The 25233-nt window shown below is 36.6% G+C and overlaps 1 protein-coding gene across 3 annotated transcripts in view; it reads right to left on the bottom strand.

Annotated features, from left to right (window-relative positions):
- GPATCH8 (G-patch domain containing 8) overlaps positions 1 to 25233 on the bottom strand; it is a 120177-nt gene that overhangs the window by 70728 nt on the left and 24216 nt on the right. Inside the window, exons 1-3 of one of the 3 annotated variants that reach the window (XM_055317805.1) lie at positions 18814 to 18888; positions 12949 to 12966; positions 10302 to 10374 (exon numbers count right to left, since the gene is read on the bottom strand). Coding sequence is in view for 1 of the 3 variants with exons in the window: in XM_055317800.1 (XP_055173775.1) it covers positions 10302 to 10374; positions 18814 to 18888 (148 nt within the window). In the remaining 2 variants the exon portion in view is untranslated. Of the gene's footprint in view, positions 1 to 10301; positions 10375 to 12948; positions 12967 to 18813; positions 18889 to 25233 lie in introns of those variants that run through there. The other 2 variants (XM_055317813.1, XM_055317800.1) reach the window with 2 other exon arrangements.

Genomic DNA, 25233 nt, shown 5'->3' with positions numbered 1-25233 from the left:
TTTTTAAGGAATGGGAGAGGGTCACAGAGAGGGGGAGAGAATCTTTAGCAGGCTCCATGCCCAGTGCAGAGCTCAATACCAGGCTCCATCTCACAACCCTGAGATCATGACCAGAGCCAAAATCAAGAGTTAGATGTTTAACATCCAGGTGCCCCATAAATCCTAAACTATAACACTACATACTTCTATTCTGTTGTACAGAATTCAAGTCTAGTTTTTCTCCAGTCATAAAATGTAGTAAGAACACTGTTATTACTAGCAAATGTAAGCCCTACCCAGCTATATTTACCACTTATTTGCTAAATGAAATTAGAGCAGAGATGAGAGGAAGGGATATACACACAAAACCAAAGAAACAAACCCTACTCTACTACTCTGCTTTAATTTTGCCTACTGTTTTTCAAAGTAATTTTCTCTATATACAGATTTTTAAAGTAGGCTCCACCCCCAGCGTGGGGCCCAACAAGGGGCTTGAACTCACAATCCTGAGATCAACACCTGAGCTGAGATTAAAAGAGTTGGACACTTAGAGACGCCTAAGTGGCTCAGTGGGTGAGTGTCTGCCTTCGGCTCAGGGCATGATCCTGGAGTCCTGAGATAAACTCCCACATCAGGCTCCCTGCATGGAGTCTGCTTCTCCCTCTGCCTATGTCTCTGACTCTCTCTGTGTCTCTCATGAATAAATAAATAAAATCTTAAAAAAAAAAAAAAAAGAGTTGGGACACTTAACTAAGAGCCACCCAGGGGCCCCAATTTTTATATTTCTAAATAGTAAGCATAGTGTATCAAATTTTAAAAGAATACAGTAAAAAGCAACTTAGTTTCCCTTCAGAATCTGTCTTGACAAGGATTTTTTTTCTCTGCATAGTCAAGCAAATACAAACATAAATGTACAGGTATATCTCACAGAATGTACCTGTTTAAGGTTTTGTAGCGGAATGTCTCAGTTCATGGCTCTCAACATAGTATTATTCAATGATTTTTTATAGTAAAATGTTTACATTTCATTCTCACAAATCTAATTCAGTATTTTTAGGAAAAATATATGTGAGAAACATAAAAATACTTTCCACATACACTAGTAGAACTTTGGAAAAGCTTCTTAAGTTTTGGGACAGACATGTTACTACACAACCATATTAATTATCTGACAATAAGGAGGAAATGCTTAAGTACTTTATATCCTAATAATTTTTTTTAATCACAAAAAGGAACCTATATTTTGAAAATTTGCTGTTTTGGGGTTGACAGGTAACTCACATTAAATAATGGTAAATAGGGCAGCCCGAGTGGCTCAGTGGTTTAGCGCTGCCTTCAGCCCAGGGCATGATCCTGGAAACCCGGGATCGAGTCCCACATCAGGCTCCCTGCGTGGAGCCTGCTTCTCCTTCTGCCTCTCTCTCTCTCTCTCTCTCTCATTCGCTCTCTGTGTGTCTCATGAATAAATAAATTATAAATAAATAAATAAATAATAAATAAATAAATAAATAAATAAATAAATGTAAATAGGTACCCAAGTAAACTTTTCACACAGATAGTCTGATTTAGGGGGAAAAATACTGATTTTAAGCAGGAGATGTGTGTCTACCAGTATGTACGCATGTATCTGTGTATATAATTTAACACAAATGGTAGTTTAGTATATATCACACACTATTCTGCATATTGTTTTTCTACTTAATGTTCCTTGGAAATTGTTCTACATATAACGAATACTTCCTAAACTACTTCAATCCTTTTAAAGCAGCACAGTTTCCCTCTATACAATCTTAGTATTCTATTTCTTCAATCCAAAATGCCATTAACCATAAAACACACTATTTTATATGCTTGAAAGAAATTTAAAAGCTGCCAATTATAACTATAATGCCATTAATAAGATGCATTTAATCTTACCTCTCTATTAAAATACAAAATAAATGTCTTGGAATCAATGAAATATGGTGGACTGTTTCCAATGTTTAGTTATCACAAAATAACATAATAACGTCAATCACAAATTATTTTGTGCATTTCAAAGAATAAGTGAAGAGAAAATTAGAATTGCTGACCCTAAGGAAACATGCATTTTATTTTAGAAGATTTTTTATTTTTTTGAGGGGAGGAGGGGCAGAGGGGGAGAAAGAGAAAGCACTCCAAGCAGACTCCCTACTGAGGGTACAGAGCTCAAAACAGGGCTCAATCCCTCCACTCTGAGAGCACAACTCAAGCTAAATTCAAGATCCAGATACTCAGCTGACTGAGCCACCTAGGAGCCTCAGGATTCATTTTAATCTTTAAGTAATTCAGACTTTCCTCTGCAGTGGTTTACCAATTTATATGCTCACTGGCTATGATGTAAAGATGTTTTCCCAAAATATGACCAGGCTAATTCTTTTTAACCTTTCCAATGCAAAAGCGAAAAACTACATCTCATTTTTTTTTTTGGTTTTTTAAAAGATGTCATTTATTTATTTGTGAGAGACACACAGAGAGAGGCAGAAACACAGGCAGAGAGAGAAGCAGGCTCCACGCTGGGAGCCCAATGCGGGACTCGATCCCAGAACCCCGAGATCACACCCTGGGCCAAAGGCAGATGCTCAATTGCTAAGCCACCCGGCATCCCTAACTCATGGTTTTTAAAATGCATATTTCTTTTTTTTTTTTTAAAGGATTCATCTTTATTTTTTTTTTAATTTTTTTAATTTTTATTTATTTATGATAGTCACAGAGAGATAGAGAGAGAGAGGCAGAGACACAGGCAGAGGGAGAAGCAGGTTCCATGCACCGGGAGCCTGACGTGGGATTCGATCCCGGGTCTCCAGGATCGCGCCCTGGGCCAAAGGCAAGCGCCAAACCGCTGCGCCACCCAGGGATCCCTAAAATGCATATTTCTATTATGAAAGAAAACTGAAAAAAAAAAAAAAAACCTGAGAATATTCTCATATTTGTGTTACTTTTCTATAACCAGTGTTCATATCATTTCCCCTTTCCTCTTTAGGCTGTCTTTCATGTAACAGATAAATACATGAAGAAAATTTGTCCTTTGTCTATAATGAGATGTTGCAAATATTTCCCCCAGTTTGTTATATTTTTTTTTAATTTTATTTGCAATGAAATACAGTAAAATGTATCCTTTTTAAAAATGGCTTCTGGGGATCCCTGGGTGGCGCAGCGGTTTGGCGCCTGCCTTTGGCCCAGGGCACGATCCTGGAGACCCGGGATCGAGTCCCACGTCGGGCTCCCGGTGCATGGAGCCTGCTTCTCCCTCTGCCTGTGTCTCTGCGCCTCTCTCTCTCTCTCTCTCTCTCTCTCTCTCTGTGACTATCATAAATAAATAAAAATAAAAAAAAAATGGCTTCTGGGTTTGAGAGTAGACTCAGAAAAGATTTCCTCATTCCAATGTTTTGTTTTTTTTTTTAAAGTAAGCTCTATGCCTAACATGGGGTGTGATCTTATGACCCCAAGATCAAGTCACATGCTTCACTGACTGAGCCAACCAGGTTCCCCTCCAACATTATTTTTTAAATCATAAATATCCCAGTGCACACTCTAGTGATTATGATTTCTTTTTTTATAACATTTAAATAAAAAAAATAAAAAATAAACATTTAAATATTTTAATCATCCAGAATATATGTTAGGGTAAGGTAGCACAGTGTAGATCCAACTTCTTTTTTATGAGTTGGTATCCAGGTTTCCCAATGCCACTGTTCAGTGATTGGGACTCTTCTTTGATGTTATAAATTAGGCTCGGAAGTGGCAATAACTAATGACCTAGGAATTAGTGACATAGACACCAAACTTAGGGGTTTAGGGACCCTAAAATGCACGCAGCATTAAAAACAGATCTGAGAGTCAATTATCTAGCACATATTGAGCACATTATGGCTACTATATTGTAAATTCTGGGAAATACAGAGTAGCAAGACAGTGCTTCTCTATTTTTTTAAATGACATTTAGGTTTCTGGTTAAGATCTAAAGATGGGAGGCACGTGGCTGGCTGTCAGTGGAGCATGCAGCTCTTGATCTCAGATTGTAAGTTCAAACCCTATTATTGGGTGTACAGATTACTTAAAAATAAAGTCTTGAAAAAAAAAAAGAGAAAGATCCAAAGATGGGTTATCTCCAATTCAGTTAAAACATCTAAATAAATACAAGAGGTATTAATAACTATCAGCGATTATTTAGCATTTTATAGTTTTTATAAAGTAATTTCATCATTTACATTAATTTACTTCATCCCATAATTGTGAATAAATGACCAAAGATTTTATTTATTTATTTATTTACGATAGTCATACAGAGAGAGAGAGAGAGAGAGAGAGAGAGAGAGGCAGAGACACAGGTAGAGGGAGAAGCAGGCTCCATGCTCCGGGAGCCTGACGTGGGATTCGATCCCGGGTCTCCAGGATCGCGCCCTGGGCCAAAGGCAGGCGCCAAACCTCTGCGCCACCCAGGGATCCCCATGAGCAAAGATTTTAATTCCCATTTACTGGAATGAAAAAATAACTGTGATGGTAACTTGTCCTTTACTTGAAGTGGCAGAGCCAAACTCAAACCTAGATCTTATATTTTCTTTTTTTTTTTAAGATTTTATTTATTTATTCATGACACACACACACACACACACACGGGGGGGGGGGGGGCAGAGATACAGGCAGAGGGAGAAGCAGGCTCCATGCAGGGAACCCAATGTGGAACTCAATCCCAGGCCTCCAGGATCACGCCCTGGGCTGACGGCAGCGCTAAACCGCTGAGCCACCCAGGCTGCCCGATCTTATATTTTTTAAATGCTGCTCACATTGCCTTCACATCCTACACCAAGTACTTTTACACAAAACCAGACAAGAATTCCCACATTCAAGGAACTTGGAGTGATCAGTCAATTAAATTCAAATTGATCACATACTTAATTCTAAGCATGAAAATAATACATAGAAGTATAAAACTTAAGAAACCATTAAAGATCTAGAGTTGTTTAAAAGAGCAAGACTTGGGGAAACAGGAACAATTTCTTACGTACTTTGTCCATGGCTTATGCTATTTACAGCTAGTATAGCTAGAATACATTATTAACTCAGTAAATATTTCTTGGTTGTGTTACTGAATGAATCTTCTAGACTGGGTGAGATATGAAACAGTATCAGAACCCATCCATTTATCCCAGGGGCTGACCTTTTGTTTAAAAATAAAATATAATAATCAGTAAAAATCATTGAAAAGCACCTAGACGGAATCCCTGGGTGGCGCAGCGGTTTAGCGCCTGCCTTGGCCCAAGACGCGATCCTGGAGACCCGGGATCGAATCCCACATCGGGCTCCCGGTGCATGGAGCGTGCTTCTCCCTCTGCCTATGTCTCTGCCTCTCTCTATGTGACTATCATAAATAAATAAAAATTAAAAAAAAAAAAGCACCTAGATAACAAAGAAGTTCAAGTACCCCCACTTCTGGGCTACACCTACTGACCAAACATTTCACAGCAAAGTAAAGATTTTGAGCTGCATTCCATTCTATTTTAAAACTGCCAAAAGGTTTTAAAACAATTTCAAGAGATACATCTAGTCCAACTGCCACAAAATACAACTGTCACTTATTGATGCTTAATTCCAAATTAAGTATCTTCTGCCTCTACAATAAGCAATTGTCCACATATTTATCAACAGGCCTTTCTTTGTGTTGTTCCCATCAGATACCTTATCAACATATCTTTTCTACAAGTCTTTTTTTCTTTTTAATACTAGCAATCACTTATCAGCCACACACAATAAAGTTCTTTTTTTAAACTTTAGAAATATCTTAATACCAAGGGAGAACAAATGGTAAGAATAAAAGAAATTCAACTACAAAAATAAACCCAATTCCTGCCACAGATAATCTCATTCTAGAGTCATCATACCCTATTCCCCAATCCACCTAGGGACAAGATATTTGCACTGTAGTTTCTAAGGACTGACACTCTTTATAAAAACCTTATATGGGCTGAAATAATTTTTTTCTAAGATTTTATTTACTTATTCGTGAGAGACACAGAGAGAGAGGCAGAGACATAGGCAGAGGGAGAAGCAGACTCCCTGAGGGGAACCCAATGCAGGACTCATCACCAGGACCCCCGGGATCATGCCCTGAGCCAAAGGCAGACGCTCAACCACTGAGCCACCCAGGCGTCCTGAAATAACTTTTTAAAAAAATATTTTATTTATTTGAGAGCAACAGAGACAGAGTGTGAGGGGGGTGGGGGGGCAGGGGGAGAAGCAGCAGCAGACTCCTCATTGAATAGGGAGTCCATGACTCAGGGCTCCAATCCCAGGGCCCTGAGATCAGGACCTGAGCCAAAGGCAGATGCTTAACCTTAGAACTAAGCCACCCAGGCGTCCTTGGTTGAAATATTTAAATGTTAACCAGAAATCCTGAAGGAACCAGGTTTAAACTTAAATGATCATTATGTTTAATATGTCAGAGCCCTAAAATCAAATAAAAAGAACTGAAAGAATTTACAAAGCTGTGACCCCAGGAATTACAGGCAGTGACTAGTCTATGCAATACTAAAAAAGCATTATCACTTTCACTAGATCAACAGAGCTTTCTTCAGTGGTTATCTATAGCAAAGGTTTGGTACAATGAAAAAAATGTCATGAATTACCTCAACATGCCCTAAATGTGGCTACATTCTAGGTCAGATCATGTGGGTATTATAGAAACATCTATGAAAGAAACATCTATGAAACATCTATGAAAGTATGCACACTGCTGAATCTGATACTAAAAAAAAATAGCCATTTATAAGACAAGCTCAACCTTTAATGTTGGCAAGAGAATAAGGTTCTATTCTTTTCCAGGGTAAAGATATTGTACTAGCCGTTCAAAACAGATAGGCTTTTTTTTTTTTTAAGATATATGTATTTATTCTTGAGAGACACTGAAGGAGAGGCAGAGACATAGGCAAAGGGAGAAACAGGCTCCTCACAAGAAGCCCAATGTAAGACTCGATCCCAGGACCCCAGGATCACAATCTGAGCTAAAAGCAGATGCTCAACCACTAAGCCACCCAGGCGTCTCCAAAACAGGTAGGTTTGCACAACAATGTGAATTTAGTGAACACTACTGAACTGTACTTTAAAATGGTTAAAGATGGGGAGAGGGGGAAGGTTAAAATGGTAATTTTATGTATTTTTTTTTATCACAATGAAAAAAGAAAGAGATGAGCTTCAAATTCCTTTGTAATTTAGATGAATAACAGACTTATGAGTTATTGAATGCTTATATGCTTGCAACTGTGGAGATGGAGTTAAGATATGGATTAAAACCAAATTCCTGGGACACCTGGGTGGCTTAGCAGTTAAAGTGCCTGCCTTCAGCTCAGGGTATGATCCTGGAGTCCCGGGATCAAGTCCCACATCGGGCTCCCTGCATGGATTCCGCTTCACGCTCTGCCTGTGTCTCTGCTTCTTTCTCTCTCTGTGTCTCTCATGAATAAATAAATTTTAAAAAAAAATTCCTCTTATCAAGGAGCTCAATGTTAAAAACCAAAATTCTAGAGTAGTCTTAAAATGAAATAAAAATTAAATTAGGGATCCCTGGGTGGCGCAGCGGTTTGGCGCCTGCCTTTGGCCCAGGGCGCGATCCTGGAGACCCGGGATCAAATCCCACATCGGGCTTCCGGTGCATAGAGCCTGCTTCTCCTTCTGCCTGTGTCTCTGCCTCTCTCTCTCTGTGACTATCATAAATAAATAAAAAAATTTAAAAAAAATTAAATTAATATTTTCCAGGGCATCTGGGTGCCTGACTAGACTCTTGGGATTGATTGAGCCCCAAGACGGGCTCCCTGCTCAATGGGAAGCATGCTTCTCCCTTTCCCTCTGTCCACCCTGTCACCCCCGGCTCATGCGCTCTTTCTCATTCTCATTCTCGCTCTCTATATCAAATAAATGAAATCTTTAAAAAAAAAAAAAAAAGTGGGCAGCCCCAATGGCCCCGCGGTTTAGCGCCACCTTCAGCCTGGGGCGTGATCCTGGAGACCAGGGATTGAGTCCCACATCAGACTCCCTGCATGAAGCCTGCTTCTCCCTCTGCCTGTGTCTCTGCCTCTCTCTCTCTGAGTCTCTCATGAATGAATAAATAAAATCGTTAAAAAAAAGTAAATAAATAAAATAAAAAGTAATTAAAAATTTTCCATCACTGAAAAATGAGTATTCAATTACCTCTCCTTTCTTAAATTCACTTTCTCTTTTCCTCTGCTAGGTGTACTTGTAAGTCTGATGCTTACAAATGAAAAATTCTGGGATTCAGATTTGCTAGCCCCTATGAAATGCCCTGAAATTCTAATGCTTTGTGTACCTGAACAAAAAGTATCAATCAACAATGCTCCTTGGAATCTCTGAATAGGAGGAATGTAAAGATGGTAGGGAAAGATCAAATCCAGACTTCAGAACTTCCTCTAAGCAATCACCTCCATTTAATTTTATCAACCTAACACTTAACAATTCTGTAAAATACTGAGACAAATTTTTATCCTTTCAGTCCTGATTACCCTCTCTCTCTTCTGGACTCTTACAAATCCATGGTCTTTGTCATACAAACTGCTCTCAATTGCATTCTTTGTATCGAATGCAATGAGTTCTTAAGCCATTGAGAAAACAAGTTTAATGGTAATCACATCTTTCTATCTCCTCCCTCAAAATAGATAAGTGCTTAATAATAGATACTAATTTGAGATATATTTATTGAGGATCTCCTTTGTATCACCACTGAATAGAACTTATAGAATTACAATTTAAAAAGCAAAGGTTTTAGGGGCACTTGGGAGAGCTCAGCTGTATGAGTGTCTGACTCTTGGTTTCAGCTTAGGTCATGATTTTGGTGAGATCAAGCTCATCCGGCTCCATGGTCAGTAAGGAGTCAGCTTGCCCCTCTCCCTCTTCTTCCTATCACCATGGTGAGTACTCTATCTCTCCCAAATAAATAAATAAATACACAAAATTATGTGTGTGTGTGTGTGTGTGTGTATAGCAAAGGCATTAAAGACTAGAATGTCCTGCTTTATGCCCTGTCCTGCGCCCCTTAACACACACACTTGAACTGATTAGCCTTCCCATTCAAATTGTGAAAATCTATTTCCAAACTTCAAAGAATTAGTCAATAAAAGTACACCTCTCCCCAAAGATTCCTTTATACAATGAGCGCCTCCCCCCCCAAAGACCAGAAGTAGAAGTGCCAATGATTCCCATCATTTCTGAGGTAGTGTTCACATCTGCGAAGAATAAACAGTAGCTCTTTAACATGAGGGAGCTAAAAAGTGAATGGAGTTGGTTTCCAACTAACAAGAACTCAAATGCAGAAATATTAGTATTTTGTTTCTATCCACATGTTTACTATAGTTAAAAGAAAAAAATAAATTCAATGGAAACTTTAAGCCATGTATTTTCCAGAGCCTGATCTGAATTTGAGAAATGACCTTGGCTTAGAGAGCTGTAGGAAATAAACCTCTGCTTCCATTTTATGTTTCATGTGGGTTGTCTTCTCTCTACTACTACATGGATTCTGATGGCAGAGAAAAAGAACCAGGGCAATCACCAGCTTCAGGGAGAATTTGGAAAGGCAAAAATTAAATTCCCCTGTTGAATGGCTCCCTTTATAGTACTAAAGCCAAAATACAACGTTGCTAAATGACACAAAGAAAACACTCTTGCTGAGTGAAGTAAGTCAATCGGAGAAGGACAAACATTATATGTTCTCATTCATTTGGGGAATATAAATAATAGTGAAAGGGAATATAAGGGAAGGGAGAAGAAATGTGTGGGAAATATCAGAAAGGGAGACAGAACATAAAGACTCCTAACTCTGGGAAACGAACTAGGGGTGTTGGAAGGGGAGGGGGGTGAGGGTGAATGGGTGACGGGCACTGAGGGGGGCACTTGACGGGATGAGCACTGGGTATTATTCTGTATGTTGGTAAATTGAACATCAATAAAAAATTAATTTATTAAAAAAAAAATAAAAAGAAAGCACACTCTTGAGACTGTGTGTTTCTTTTACTCCACCCACCCATCACCCCCAACAAAAAAATTTTAAACTAGTTGAACCATACATTCAGAATAGTTGACCTGAAAGTATTCATGACACAGCAGTTTATCCTTACAAACTATGAGCTTAATAGTAACTTAAAATACAGTTATAGGAAAAATATAGACTGTTCTAAGGGAGAAAAGGCAGGGAGGGGGGAGAGCCCAGACCAAAAAAAGACAATAAATATATTCAAGCATAAGATCAAATCAAAAACATTGTTTTTCTTTCTTTATTTTTGTATATTTAAAAAACTTACCCTGAAGAGATTTTCCCAATCCCTGGCCCAGCTTCCACCCATGTTTCTGGAGTAAGCGATGTCCAATATTATCCTGACAGACAGAACAGAGAGACAAACCAAAAATATTCCAATAATATATTCTTCCCTTCCTAGTGACATTTAAACAGGTGATGAGCAAGAGATAATTCTACATATATGCATGCAAAAAGATGCTAATAATAGGGTAAATGTGCCCAATAAAAGGGGCATTAATGTAAAAAGAAATGCTGGCCAGTATTTTATATGGTAAGAACATAAGGGTAAGGGTCCTTTCTGATGGTGTGCCGGGCAACTTTTGTATATAACACTTTAAAAAGGAGAAAAAAGGGAAGGGGAAAGGGTAAAGAATACATTTATGAAGTTTAAAACTAACATTAAAAAGCATAAAATCAAGGTACTTATACAATCATATCCACCACCTAGACAGCACCACTTTAAGATTTTTTTTTTTTTAAAGAAAATCTACACTGTGTTTAGTTATTTTGTTTATGTGTCAGGCTTTCATGATACAAAGTAAGTTGTAAGTGTAAGACTGCCCCACCACTAGAAATGAAAACACAATCAGAGCAAAATCCAGGCTAGACTTGATTGGTTTTTTTAATATATATATAATATAAATATTTAACTAGCATGCAGCCAATATTAAACTGAAAAAACAGTGAGGTTAGTAAAACAAGAAATTAAATTGATTAAACAAAAATAAAATGAGCTCAAGCACAGACTGAGTGATGCATTTCAACATGTAATCTAACAAAAATGCTAAAATGTTAGAATGAAACAGGCCTAGCAATAAGTTAACAGTAAAGAACCATTAGTGCATGTAGGGGGGAAAAAACCAATATACATAATGTCTCATCTTCCTAGGAGCACATCAGAAAAGGTATTTCAATGTAAATTGTATGAAAAGACACCAGAAACAACAATTAATGTCAGCTTCTGTGTAAGGGTTCAAGATCTTAGAAACCTCTGCATACCTTTGTCCCATTTGCTTTTTACAAATACTGTGAAATATGGAGACAAAACTAAAAAAACCAAAAACAAAAAAAAACAAAACAAAAAACTAAAATAACCATTATCTACATCAGATAAAATGCTGCTAAACTAATCTAAAAGGAAACATTTAAAAATAATAAACACAAATTGTTCTATATGCATTAAAATGTAATTTATAGTACTAACCTGGTATCACCATTTGAAAATAATCTATTTCCTGAACCAATCTTAGAAAGCTAAAGCCATAAATCGCTGATTTAAAAAAAATCAAGTAGCTCCTATTAAACTGCTTTTTATCTTCTAGCTCCATATTCAATGATAAAATGCTCTTTAGAATTGCAGATGAAATAAAAAATTATTTTACTGTTATCTTTGCTGATAGTAAGTTAGAAGAGGAAGATTAAGCCTCCCAATGTTCTGTTTAAGTGGGGGTGGGGGAGGGACAGTGAAGGACAATTTCCTTCCACAAGTTTATGACACGCAAACTGCAAAGTCAAAAACTGCAAAAAAAAAAAAAAAAAAAAAAAAAAAAAAAACCTGCAACGGATCAAGCAGTGGGGAAAAAGATCAGGATACGTCTTTAAAAACAAAAAATAAGGCAAATGATAATGGAAAATTTGTTTCCAAAAAAAAAAAAAAGAAAATTTGTTTCTAAAATAGAAGTTACAGGGACACCGAGGTGGCTCAGCCGTTTAGCACCTGCCTTCAGCCCAGGGCGTGATCCTGGAGTCCCGGGATCGGGTTCCCTACAGGGAGCCTGCTTCTCCCTCTGCCTGTGTCTCTGCCTCTCTCTCTCTTATGAATGAATAAATAACATCTTAAAAAAAATAAAATAAAATAATAAAATAGAAGTTACAGTATGCCTGGGTGACTCAGAGGTTGAGTGTCTGCCTTTGGCTCAGGGTGTGATCCTGGGTCCTGGGATCGAGTACTGCATTGGGCCCTCTGCAAGGAGCCTGCTTCTCCCTCTGCCAGTGTCTCTCATAAATAAATAAATAAAAAATCTTGGGATGCTCAGTGATTGAGCATCTGCCTTTGGCTCAGGGCATGATCCTGGGTCCAGGGATTGAGCCCTGCACTGGGCTTCCTTTGAGGAGCCTGCTTCTCCCTCTGTCTATGTCTCTGCCTCTCTCTGTGTCTCTCATGAATAAATAAAATAAATAGATAGATAGATAGATAGATAGATAGATAGAAAGAAAAAGAAAGAAAGAAAGAAAGAAAGAAAAAAGAAGAAGAAGAAAGAAGAAAGAAGTCGTCCTTCTTATACTATGAAGATATAAACTTACCTGTACATAAAATCCTTATTTTGTATCATAACTTCTACAAGTGAAACTATGCAAAGGACAAGGATAGCAGAATGCCTTTAAGATTATGTAGTTGACTAAATTATTGTTTAATCTTTTAATAATAATCTGATGTTTTAACTATATTTGACACAGAGGTTTAGGGTATTAAACCACACTGACAAAAACTGTTGCTCCCTTTTTTAAGAAAACTCAATCTTTGGCTAAATGGAGATGAGACATTATGCTGACTGTGTTATATTATGAATGCACTAAAATAAACAGACAGATGAAGCAGTATGCTATTTCCAAAAGCAGTGCAAGTGGAGTGAAAGCATTTCCATACGAACCTGGCTTTAAAAACTGGGCTGTCAAAAGAACAGTTAAATGTAACACAAAGTAAGAAACTGTCCAATCACTAATGGTCGTTTTTTTTTTTTTTGTCTTGTTTTCAATTCACTGCTTGCAATTAATGTATTTATTAAAGAAGAGTGAAAGCATAAGTAAATCCACGAGTCAAGACCAGCTGAGAGATTCAAGAGCAGCGTGTTGTGACTGACAACAGTGAAAGGAAAAGCAAATGTTAAAGGGAGAGGAAGAAAAAAGAAAACTTTAGGATTATACACATTAGCACCACTTTTACAAAACCACTCAAGATGGCTGTCACCTCAAAAAAAAAAAAAAAGCTACCGATACAAAATGGTAGTGGCATTTTTCAAACTCCAGGTGAAAATCATTCTTTAATTAAGTTTATTTTCCTAAGTATGAATAAGGAATGAAATGTCAGGATCTATATTAAAATTATTAACATGCCACTCTATGTCCTTATGATTACAAAAAAGGCAACAGAAACAATGGACATATCTCTCCCAGAACCTCTTCCCCTTACCACATCCTAGATTAAGTGAATGGCTAATACAGAAAATCTGGACCTTTCCTATCATTCCAGACTACCTACTTTTGGAGAAAAAAAGGGCAGCTCTGTGACTCTGCAGAAAGGGCTAGTATTCAGTTTGGTCCCTTCTCCTACAAAAAAAAAAAAAATTATAAATACTTGTCAAAAATCCAATAGGCTTAGGGGATGATGGATAACAAGCAAGGCACACCAAAATACCTTAAAACAAAATAAACAAAGCAGACTTGCTTAGCTCTGAAATAATCAAAATGTTCATTGAATGAATGTTCACTGTGAAAGAACAAGGGACTCCCTCGTAAGCCTGTGAAAATAATAATCTCCTCTCTTTGGAGTTGTGATTTTGCTAATTATTCCTATGGATGTTACTTATAAGAATAAACTGAAGTAATTTAAAGCCCAAATAGGTAATCCAGACATAACAAGGGCAATGAGCATTAAATTTCTGAAATAGTAACAATTTACTGTTTCAGTCACTACAGTAGTAACTAAAAAAAAAAATCTTTCAGTTTTTTATTTTAAAATAAAATATATAATTTGAGATTTAATTATAATCTCATAGAACTAAAAATAATAGAAGAAAATTTTAACACTGGTTTATAACAAATGGGCATGACAATGACAGGCTGCTTATAAATTAAATGTACATGGAAGAACTGTCAAGAAATTCTATCTCATCTACCTACATATTTAAGTAAACTCCATCCCAAATATGGACTAAACTCATGACCTCAAGATCAAGAGTTGCATATTCTACCAACTGAGCCAACCAGGCATCCTAAGGCAAATACTAAATTTAAATTAATTGATAAAGCAACTGACCTTTGCCCAAGGGACATAGCCAAAAAACTGGTTTTCCACTTGATTCACAGAGTTCTCACAAGCTATTTTGTTCCTCTCTGTGCCCAAGACCAAAATGGTGGCACTGTGGCATTTTCTTTGGCTAGACACGAAGTTCTTATTTCTGGTCAAACTAAGAAACTGAGCTGAAAATCCAAACTTTTTTACCCCTATCACCTCAGTTGGCCTTTTTTCTTTTCTATTTCTAAACAAACATATAAATAAATTGCTATATTTTTACTCTTTGTTCCCTTCTACTGTATGTGTAAAAAAGAATATAATTTTTAAATGGGAAGATCTCTGAAAGCAAGAAATATAAGTATTATAAACTATCGACATGCTGAAACACAATACCAGAAAAAACAAAAACACCTCATTATTGTTTCAGCCATTCCTCAATATTTCTATTATTAACTATGAAGTAGAAAATTTTCCCAAGAAATTTTCTCTTCTCCATGAAGCTATATTCCATCATATAAACAATAACCATTTTGGCAATAGTACCACCAATCTGAATAATGGGAGCCTGCCAAAATACAGATAAAAATTTACTTTATTGTAAGAGGCTGATTTCCAGTTTTTATAGCAGGAAACAGAATATCATGTCTCAAGAGAAAACTATACTACAATTATGTCCGTGACTGGATGAATATTAACTCCACACTCAATTTTCTTTTAGTTGACAGCCACATTAAATTTATACCATTTGCCCTTTTTCAACAGTGACAAAAATAGTAAGTCTCTTGAGTGGATTGTAAGCTTTGCTGATTGTGTATTAAAAGATTCTATAAGCAAAAACCAAAGGCTACTAGGTGAACCCATGCAAACAACAAGTTGTAAAAATTCCCGAAACAAAAAATCTATAGCTCACTACAGATGACACAATGAAGACTAGAGAGAAAAGCCATATAGTAATGCTACACCATTCAGCTCCAAGAAGCACATTATTTATAGTGCAGTCCACATATGGTCACTGCTAAATGTCAAATCAGCAGTCTTATAGTTACAGTTTGGAACTAGTGGAGTCCACAGATCTAAACAGATATGCAGCATGACAAAACTCAATTATACATATACTTCTAAATCCCTACATGAGCAAAGTAAACATCAGCAACTGGAGTTTGAAAACTTACATTATTTTTTAAAAAAACTGTTCAGTCAACCTAACAACTATAAAGACGGGATTTTAATCAGGTAAAACAAAGACCAACTAACGGCTGGTGGTAGTTTTACTTCCAACTGCAACAGTGACAACATATTTTACTATGGTGCAGATATTTTGCCTTCTGCCCCCATCTCATTTCTCCTATTCTATGACAAAGGCCATAAAAACCATATATCCTAAATCAGCCACAGTTCTTGGAAGCATGGTGGAATTCTAGACTAAGCTACGGCTTTAAGTTTTGTTTTCTAAGTATTTAATCCTTATTAAGAATGTAGAGGATATAATTATAATGGCTGGGACTTTAAAACATCATTAAGCAATAACTTAAAATTCAAGCTCTAAAAAGTTTCTTTGTAATAAGGGTAAAATAATACTTTCCATCTTCTCTGTAATTCCGATAATCAAGTTGTCTGGCAATTCATAATTTTCTTAAAACAAAGTTTTATTCCTGATCAAAAATTTTATTGAAAGATATTTGGTTTGTTGAAATAAAGCAGGGGAAATAAAACTTTTTAACAAAGATTATGAAATACTTTACAAATGCTGGATTTTGAGGTGTTTTCAACACTTCCTGATTGAAATGGAAATACCTGTATCATCTCACTAGCAAATCTAGGCTTCAAAGTTTACTAAAAGCATAATGCATTATTGAGTCTTTGTATTTCATTCCTCATCTTGTTGGTTTGCAACAAATTTACCCTATTACCAAAGAAAAAGACCTTAATCCTATACTCACAATAACCTTTCACACAGGCATATTTCTTGGCACAAACCTGTGCAGAGACTTCCACGGTTACCAGCTGCTGCAGATTACCTTTGTTTTAAAAAAAAAAAAAAAAAGACTAGACCTTTAGCTCCTGCAATGATCTGTAGACTCCCAAAGCTGCATATTTCCAGCCACTTTTGAGTTGCATGCTGTAGCAAAACAGTCAGCACCTCTCAATAGATATTGCTGCAGAGAAAGATTTTAATTCAGCAGAGACTTTCTATGTGTGAGAAGTAATGCCATTTCCCCCTAAGAACAAGAGAGTTCAATATAGTCAGCCATATAACTAAGACACACTTATTTGGTGGGCATTCCTTAGGTGATAGGGCACTTCCTTTTTGGGTGGAGGTGGAAGGGAAAGGGGAATTGATACTGCAATACCAACTTTCATGCCAATTGTTTTAGCACAAGTTTCTTTAAAATCCTTTAAAAACTTTCAATTTGTCCTTAAGTGATTTGGTAAGAGAAATAAAATCCCTCCTGTGTTGTGTGTCCCCACTTCCATCTAACACAATGTAGGCTATGAAGCTCCTCCTACTACCTAAACTACCATAATTAATAGTATTTACTTATGTGTTTCAGGAATAAACTTTCATTACAAGTATCGTTTATTAATATACATCTCTGAACATACACTTATGTATAAAAATAATTAAACATTCAGTCTAAGGACTATACCATTCATTATTCTAAGTGCAGAAGATAATACTATTTAATAAATAGAGCACTTATCAATTCCACTCCTACTCTTTGAGATTACTCAACAATGACTATTCAGTCAGATTGTCTTCTGATAGCATTCTTCCTATGACATGTGCTAGAAAAAATCCTGGACAGTGTGAGAGGAAAACAGCATTAGTCTCACACACCAAAGGAAGGAACTTTCCAAAAACTTTAAAACGCAGCCCTAAAATGCTTTTAAAACGTTAAATATTAGAGTTAAAAAAAATCTTTATTGAGTAATAAACTGCAAATTTAGTCTAATTAGCGTATGTAAGACTATTAACCATGTACCTTGTAGATATGGTACTTAGGTCTTGCTTTTGACAGCTATCTGTTCTTAAACTATAACCCAAAGAAACACTTAAATAAAAGAGAAAAGTTAAACTATTTTTCAAATACAAAATACTAATCCAGCTAGCTTACAGATTTCATTGTAAAATTCTGCCTTGTGATAATTCCCAAGATAATACAGAACAAGGCACAAACTTCAGTGATTTTTAACTTAGCAATGCGGGCTTGGCATTTTATCCTCAAATTAAAACAATACTGGGCTTTCAGCACAATATCAGATGTGAATTCTCCCTCTGCAGCATTATCACATGCGTCATCAATTACTGCCATGCCTAAGTCTAGCATCATGCCAGCACATTAAGACAGAAAGTACTATATGCAGTGTTCACTGGACCAGAAGAACAGAAATAAGAAGGGGAGGTGGGGAGAAAGAAACCCTAGAGAAGAAATTAAAAAAAGGCAGACCGTGCAATACAAACCAGATCATGGCTGCTTAGCTAATATGGGCCAACTGCTGTGGAAGAAAAATGTCGAACACCCCAAGTTGTGTAAATTTCCGTAAACATCTAAACACACACACAAACACACACACAACACCAACCTAATTAGGAACATAAATATATGTTGATCCTTTACTATGTTACAGTTTTGAATAAAAGCTAAGTTAAAATATCTGTGCTCTCTAAACTGCCTTATTTTCCTGAGGAAGGAAGAGAAGCTAGTGTTTCTTAAAAGGAAAGGGGAGATGTCTTGACTGCTAAAAAGATTAAGATGTCCTCTTCGATCATATTCACTCGTTTACTAATAACTCACTGAAACCCTTATTAAAATATGTACACTTAAGCACAAATGTTAAAATACTGACGATACCGACAAGTTTAGACATTTTAACAGTGAACTGTGTAATTTACAAAAAAAGGGGCTTTTCAAAATGAAAATAATGTTCAAAAATTAAGATTTTTTTAAAAAATTAACAATCAGGAAAATAAATCTTCTTGTCGTATTGTTTTATATCATTATCCAAACTAAGCCATGTGAAGAGACAAAGAATCAGCTTTTCACAAAAACCAGACATCTGCTTAAGCTACCAAATTTGTCATGTTTCACAAATGTCTGGTAAATATATTAGTCCTTAACTATTCCTGATAGAACATTTCACATGTAATTGTGTTGCCCAGGAAAGTGAAACTTTTAAAGGATCAAAATACATTTTACTCCTTTATTCAATTTACAAAAACACTAAACTTTAACTTGCTATCTTTAACAGAATATTAGTATGGGCCAAAATGATATTTTTCTATCAAATTCTAAATTGTTTCTAGATTTTTCAGACTGAGTTCCCAAAATATTAAATATTCGATTACATCCCAAATTCTATTTGATTACTGTAGGGCATGCAAGAAAACAGCTCTAAACTATACTATAAATTATTAATAAGTTTAAATTCATTCACATCAAGTGTCACACGAACACTACCTAACTAACTATGACCCAAAATTAAGCACTGATCATCTTACCGATTCTATAGGCTTGTCAAGTGATGCTTGTTCAATTTCCAAATGTCCTTCTTCATACTGATCAAAGTGATTACCCTGAAAAAACAAGACTACAGTTATTTTTCAAAAGTAATATATGAAAAAAAAGTAATATATGCCAAAATCATTAATAATAAATCAAGCTAAGGGTTATTTTTAACTTTTCATTTTCAGTAGACAATCCAAACTGTGCCACAAAATCAGACTTTTCTAAATCTATAAAAATAATTTATTAGGAGTCTAGGCTTAGTAATATGAATTCTTCCTGTGTCTAACATTGAAATTGCTAACTAAAATACTATCAAGCATTTAGGATTATCAACTTCTCAGACTGACTATATTATGAAAACTGCAGATCTTCAAAACAAAGAGCCATGTTCAACTTTTCATGAACAATCTTGTACTAAAGAAATAATAGAATGAAAATTAAACCTATAATACTGTTCCATGTGATAACATTGTTTTTAACTAAAACTGGTAAAACATTCAACTTTAAGTGCTAACTCCCAAGTTTCAAGGAATCTAAAAACACAATCTCTTAACACATTATTCCAAATACAGCTATTCCTCAAATGATCTGCCAAGAGAGATAAACATGTCTGGATAATGCCATATTTGACCATAATCAAGCAAGCAGAGACTGCAATGAGAATAAGTCAAAACAGTTCAACTGAGGATAGGTGGGGACAACTCGGATATTCTCTCTAATCATGGTTTTCTCTGATCTCCCTTCTCCAGTAGAAAGAAAGAAAGCTCATAATTTGGCTTTAAATCAGAATACCACTTTTCTGGTTCCCTTTTTGTTACAAAAGAAGAGGTCGTGATGGTTTGTGAGTCTTGACCTAAATCAAAGGACTAAAGACTTCAACCTAATCTACATTAATTCAGTGTGTGGAGTGGTATGACAACTTGAATGTTAACCTAACAAAAGGTTACTTTACTTTTTCAAGGTAAAATCTTAATTGAATAAATAAAATTCAAATATAGAGACCTAGAACATAATTTGCCACACTGTATCATTAAATACTAGGTTACTTATTTCCCTCATGAGACTGTAAAGTCCTTAGGAACAAAACTAAATCTTGTTTATCTCTTAAAACCCTAAAACTTAATACAGTGGCTAAACATTAAAGAACAATTAAGTGCTAAAAATGTGTAGTATTGGGCAGCCCGGGTGGCTCAGCGGTTTAGGGCCGCCTTCAGCCCAGAGTGTGATCCTGGAGACCCAGTCAGGTTCCCTGTATGGAGCCTGCTTCTCCCTCTGCCTGTGTCTCTGCCTCTCTCTGTGTCTCTCATGAATGAATAAATAAAATCTTAAAAAAAAAAACAAAAAACAAAACTGTAGCACTGATAAAATTCTGGAATTAGACATTGATGGTGGTAATGGTCATACAACATTGTTAATGTACTTAATGCCACAGAATTTTATACTTTAAAATAGTTAAAATGGTAACTTTTATATTGTATTCTACCACAGTAAAAATAAAAATAAAATTGCGCAGTAGGGTCTATTCAAAAAAAAGGAGTAACAGGAATGGGTTTTCCAAAGAAAAACAGCAAATCCTAAAATTGCAGAGCAGGCATTCCAAAAATGAAGAAAAGCAATCAACAAATACTAAAAAAAGTAAAAAAAAATAGCTGTAAATCCTGAAAGTCTGTCTTAATCTCCAATATTTTGTCCAACAAGCTCTTTAAAATTAACTTTGCTTCTTACTTTAACTTCTAAAGCAACATTTAAAAGTTTAGAAACAATTACTTACAAGGTGTTAACTGCAAAGCACTTGAAAATTCCCAAATAAACATCCAAATACTTAGATTAACTCAAAAACCTCACATTATAGAACACCACCATTGTCCCACTTAATTCTTTAAACCAACAATTACTGGATACTATTTTTTCCCCCTCCTCTCCTCCTCCCTCTGCCCCCCTCCTCCTGGATACTATTTTGAAAGTAAATCTTTAGAGTAACTTAGGACATGTTTTAAATCAAAATAGAACTGCCCCCAAATTTATCACTATCTTTATCACTATCAAAGATGATATAATAAAAACATGAACACATGGAGATATTATGAGAGAACTACCAAATAATTCTACAAAAAAGAACATGGACATTTAGGAAAAGCCATTCTATTTCATCCTTACTGCAGGAGAAATCACTCATTTTTCCAAATAGATATGAACCATTAGCAAAATCCTTTTATCTGTAGATTTGAAGTCATTTTAAAGATTTTATTTTTAGGGCAGCCCTGGTGGCGCAGCGGTTTAGCGCCGCCTGCAGCCCGGGGTTTGATCCTGGGGACCCTGGATCGAGTCCCAAGTCAGGCTCCCTGCATGGAGCCTGCTTCTCCCTCTGCCTGTGCCTCTGCCTCTCTCTCTCTCTGTCTCTATGAATAAATAAATAAAATCTTAAAAAAAAAAGATTTTATTTTTAAATTAATTTCTATACCTAACATGGGGGCTCAAATGCACAAGCCTGAGATCAAGAGTTGTGTGTGCTCTACCAAATGAGTCAGGTGCCCCAGACTAAAACTTATTTTAGAAAAACCTTCTGTAGGTTACAAACAATAGATTCCAAATGAGGTGCTTAACAAATTTCTAAAAACAGCTGGCTAAGCTTTCAAATCATTCTGGATCTATCAGACACAATACAAAACAGGATTAATAATACAGTTTGAGTCCAGAAAAAGACCCATCCACTTATTATTATTAAATGATCTTCAACAAAAGTACAAAGATTTCCATTGAGAAATAATAGTATTTTCAATAAATTGTGCTGGAAACTCAGCATCCATATGCAAAAAAAAAAAGCCTCGACCCATACCACAGATAAACGAAACGAAACGAAACGAAAATATATCACAAACCTAAATGTAAAACCTCGAATCAGAAAGTTTCTAGAAGGGATCCCTGGGTGGCGCAGCGGTTTGGCGCCTGCCTTTGGCCCAGGGCACAATCCTGGAGACCTGGGATCAAATCCCACGTTGGGCTCCCAGTGCATGGAGCCTGCTTCCGGTGCATGGAGTCTGCTTCTCCCTCTGCCTGTGTCTCTGCCTCTCTCTCTCTCTCCCTGTGTGACTATCATAAATAAATTTAAAAAAAAGTTTCTAGAAGAAAATATATAGGAGAAAATCTCTGTGACCTTGGGCTAGACAAAGGTTTCTTTTCTTTTCTTTTCTTTTCTTTTTTTAAGATTTTATTTATTGGGAATCCCTGGGTGGCTCAGTGGTTTAGTGCCTGCCTTTGGCCCACGGCATGATCCTGGAGTCCTGGGATCGAGTCCCACATCAGGCTCCCTGCATGAAGCCTGCTTCTCCCTCTGCCTGTGTCTCTGCCTCTTTCTCCTCTGTGTCTTTCATGAATAAATAAAATCTTTAAAAAAAAAAAAAGATTTATTTATTCACAAGAGACACAGAGATAGAGGCAGAGGGAGAGAAGCAGCTCCATGCAGGAAGTCCGACACGGGACTCGATTCTAGGTCTCCAGGATCACACCCCGGACTGAAGGCGACATTAAACCACTGAGCCACCCAAGGTTCCCTAGACAAAGGTTTCCTTTTTTTTTATTTTTAAGATTTTATTTATTTATTCATGAGAGACACAGAGTCAGGGAGAGAGGCAGAGACACAGGCAGAGGGAGAAGCAGGCTCCATGCAGGGAGCCCGACATGGGACTCGATCCCGGGTCTCCAGGATCACGCCCTGGGCTGAAGGCGGCGCTAAACCACTGAGCCACTCAGGCTGCCCTAGACAAAGGCTTATTATGCTACACTGCCAAAGCACAATCTGTAAAAGAAAAAAACTGAAAAAAAAAATGGACTGGGAGAAAGCAATTACAATTCTCATACCTGATAAAGGACCTGTATATCCAAAACACACAAAGAACTTTCAAAACACAGTAATAAAAAAAAACAAAACAAAAAAAAAAAACACAGTAATAAGAAAACCCAATTTTCAAAGTTGGCAAAAGATTTAAACATACTTCAACAAAGATGATATACAGATGGCAAATAAACACTCAACATCAAAAAAAAAAACCACTCAACATCATTCATTAATCATTAGAGAAATAGAAACTAAAGCCACAAGGTGATACCACTACACATCTACTAAAATGGCTTTAAAAAAAAAACTAACAATATTAAGTGCTGCTGAAATTGTATGGTAACCCTCACAGATTGTTGGTGGGAATGTAAAATGGTACAGCCACTTTGGAAAGTTTGGCAGTTTCTTATAAAATTAAACACACGTTAAAAAAAAATTAAGCACCCTGGGGTGCCTAGGTGTAGCTCAGTCGATTAAGCAACTGATTCTTAGTTTCAGCTCAGGTCAGGATCTCAGGCTCATGGGATAAAGCCCCGCGTGTATGCTCCACACTCAACTGTCCCTCTCCTTCTGCTCCTCCCCCTGCTCACACTATCTCTGCATGTACGCTCCATGCTCAACTTGTCCCTCTCCCTCTGCTCCTCCTCCAGCTCACACTATCTCTAAAATGAATAAATCTTAAAAAAAAAAAAGTGTTACCATGTTGTTTATTAAACATGCATAGACAGCTCTAGAATATATATGCAGCTGATACTAAAGACTAACTCTGAGAGAACTGAGTGCCTAAGAGACAAGAGACTGAGAGGGAGGTCCTGTTTTTAATTGTATGTTTTTTCCTTTTGAATTTTATACTTAATACCCTAAGACTCAAATACTCTAATAGAAATCACAACCATTCTGTTTATCTTTGAATGCTTAATCAACTCCATTCAAAATTTCTGATAAAATTATTTTAAAATTTATTTTCAAGTGATATTGATTCAAAAATACATAATTTTCATTTTAAATGTTTATAAAAACAAAATGAAATCATGATTTGTTTGGGTATTTGATTTTTTAAAAAGCATATACTTCGGGGATCCCTGGGTGGCTCAGCGGTTTAGCGCCTGCCTTCGGTCCAGGGCATGGTCCTGGAGTCCCAGGATCGAGTCCCACATCAGGCTTCTGCATGGAGCCTGCTTCTCCCTCTGCCTGTGTCTCTGCCTCGCTCTCTCTGTGTCTCTCATGAATAAATAAATAAAATCTTAAAAAAAAAAAAAGCATATACTTCGCACATAAAGGTCACAAGTTCTTTTTTGCCAGTCTTCTCAATAATTGACACCAGAGTTGCTCTTTTGCTGCTGAGTTTGACTATTAAAAAAAAAGGCATCTACCAATCATTCACGATGTAATCCCAATTTTTTTTTAATTATTTGAGAGAGAGAGAGAGAGAGAGAGAGAGAGAGAGAGCACAAGCTGGGAGTGGGGAGCAGTGGCAGAGGGAGAAGCAGACACTCCACTGAGAGTCTGAGATCATGACCTGAACCAAAGGCAAATGCTTTGGTTCACCAACTGAGCCACTCAGGTGCCCCATAATCCCAACTTTAATAAATTTCAATTAAAAAATTGAATCAGTTTAGATAGAAAAAATTAATAGTGAAAGACACCAAACTATCTGAACTCAAACTTAGAAGTTAGAAGCAAATGATCTCTTCAATGAAACCAACAAATTTATACATTAAAAAATAAAAATACAGGATGCCTGGGTGGCTCAGCGGCTGAGCACCAGCCTTCGGCCCAGGACGTGATCCTGGGGTCCTGGGATCGAGTCCCACATGGGGCTCCCTGCATGGAACCTTCTTATTCCTCTGCTTATGTCTCTGCCTTTCTCTCTGTGTGTCTCTCATTAATAAATAAATAATATCTTGGGCAGCCCCAGTGGTGCAGCGGTTTAGCGCCGCCTACAGCCTGGGGTGTGATCCTGGAGACCCGGGATCAAGTCCCACATCGGGCTCCCTTCATGGAGCCTGCTTCTCCCTCTGCCTGTCTCTGCCTCTCTGCCTGCCTCTCTCTCTCTCTCTCTCTCTCTCTCTCTGCCTCTGAATACATTTTAAAAAAATAAATAACAAATAAAATCTTTAAAAAATAATAAATAAAAATAAAATAAAAATACCTTTCTGGTATTTTTGACTAATTCATACTCTAAATTTGTGTTAAGGAAAGAAAGCTCAGAGGGGAACACAATTTTAACAGTTTACTCCTGTGGTCTTGCTAAAGCAGTACATTTATTTGTTCCAGCTATCTTTTGAGTACCTATTAATAAGTCTTAGGAACTGTGGACTTCACAGGAACGACAGCAAGAATCCTCTCAATAACCTGGCATGAACTGGGTGCTATTCTGTATGATGGCAAATTGAACACCAATAAAAAATAAATTTATTATTAAAAAAAATAAAAATAAATATTTGCTTTTTAGAAAAAAAAAAACCCGCATGATATGTAGCATTATTTCCTTTTTCATATGTATAATTCAGAGGGTATAAGAAATTTGCTCAGTTACTTAAATAGCAAGTAAAGAAGCTCAAATTCTAAGCCCCAG

Source organism: Nyctereutes procyonoides, unplaced genomic scaffold, assembly GCF_905146905.1.
Source record: "Nyctereutes procyonoides isolate TBG_1078 unplaced genomic scaffold, NYPRO_anot_genome, whole genome shotgun sequence".
NCBI lineage: Eukaryota > Metazoa > Chordata > Mammalia > Carnivora > Canidae > Nyctereutes > Nyctereutes procyonoides.
The sequence above is the reverse complement of the archived record's forward strand: the minus strand, read 5'-3'. Positions and strand labels throughout refer to the sequence as shown.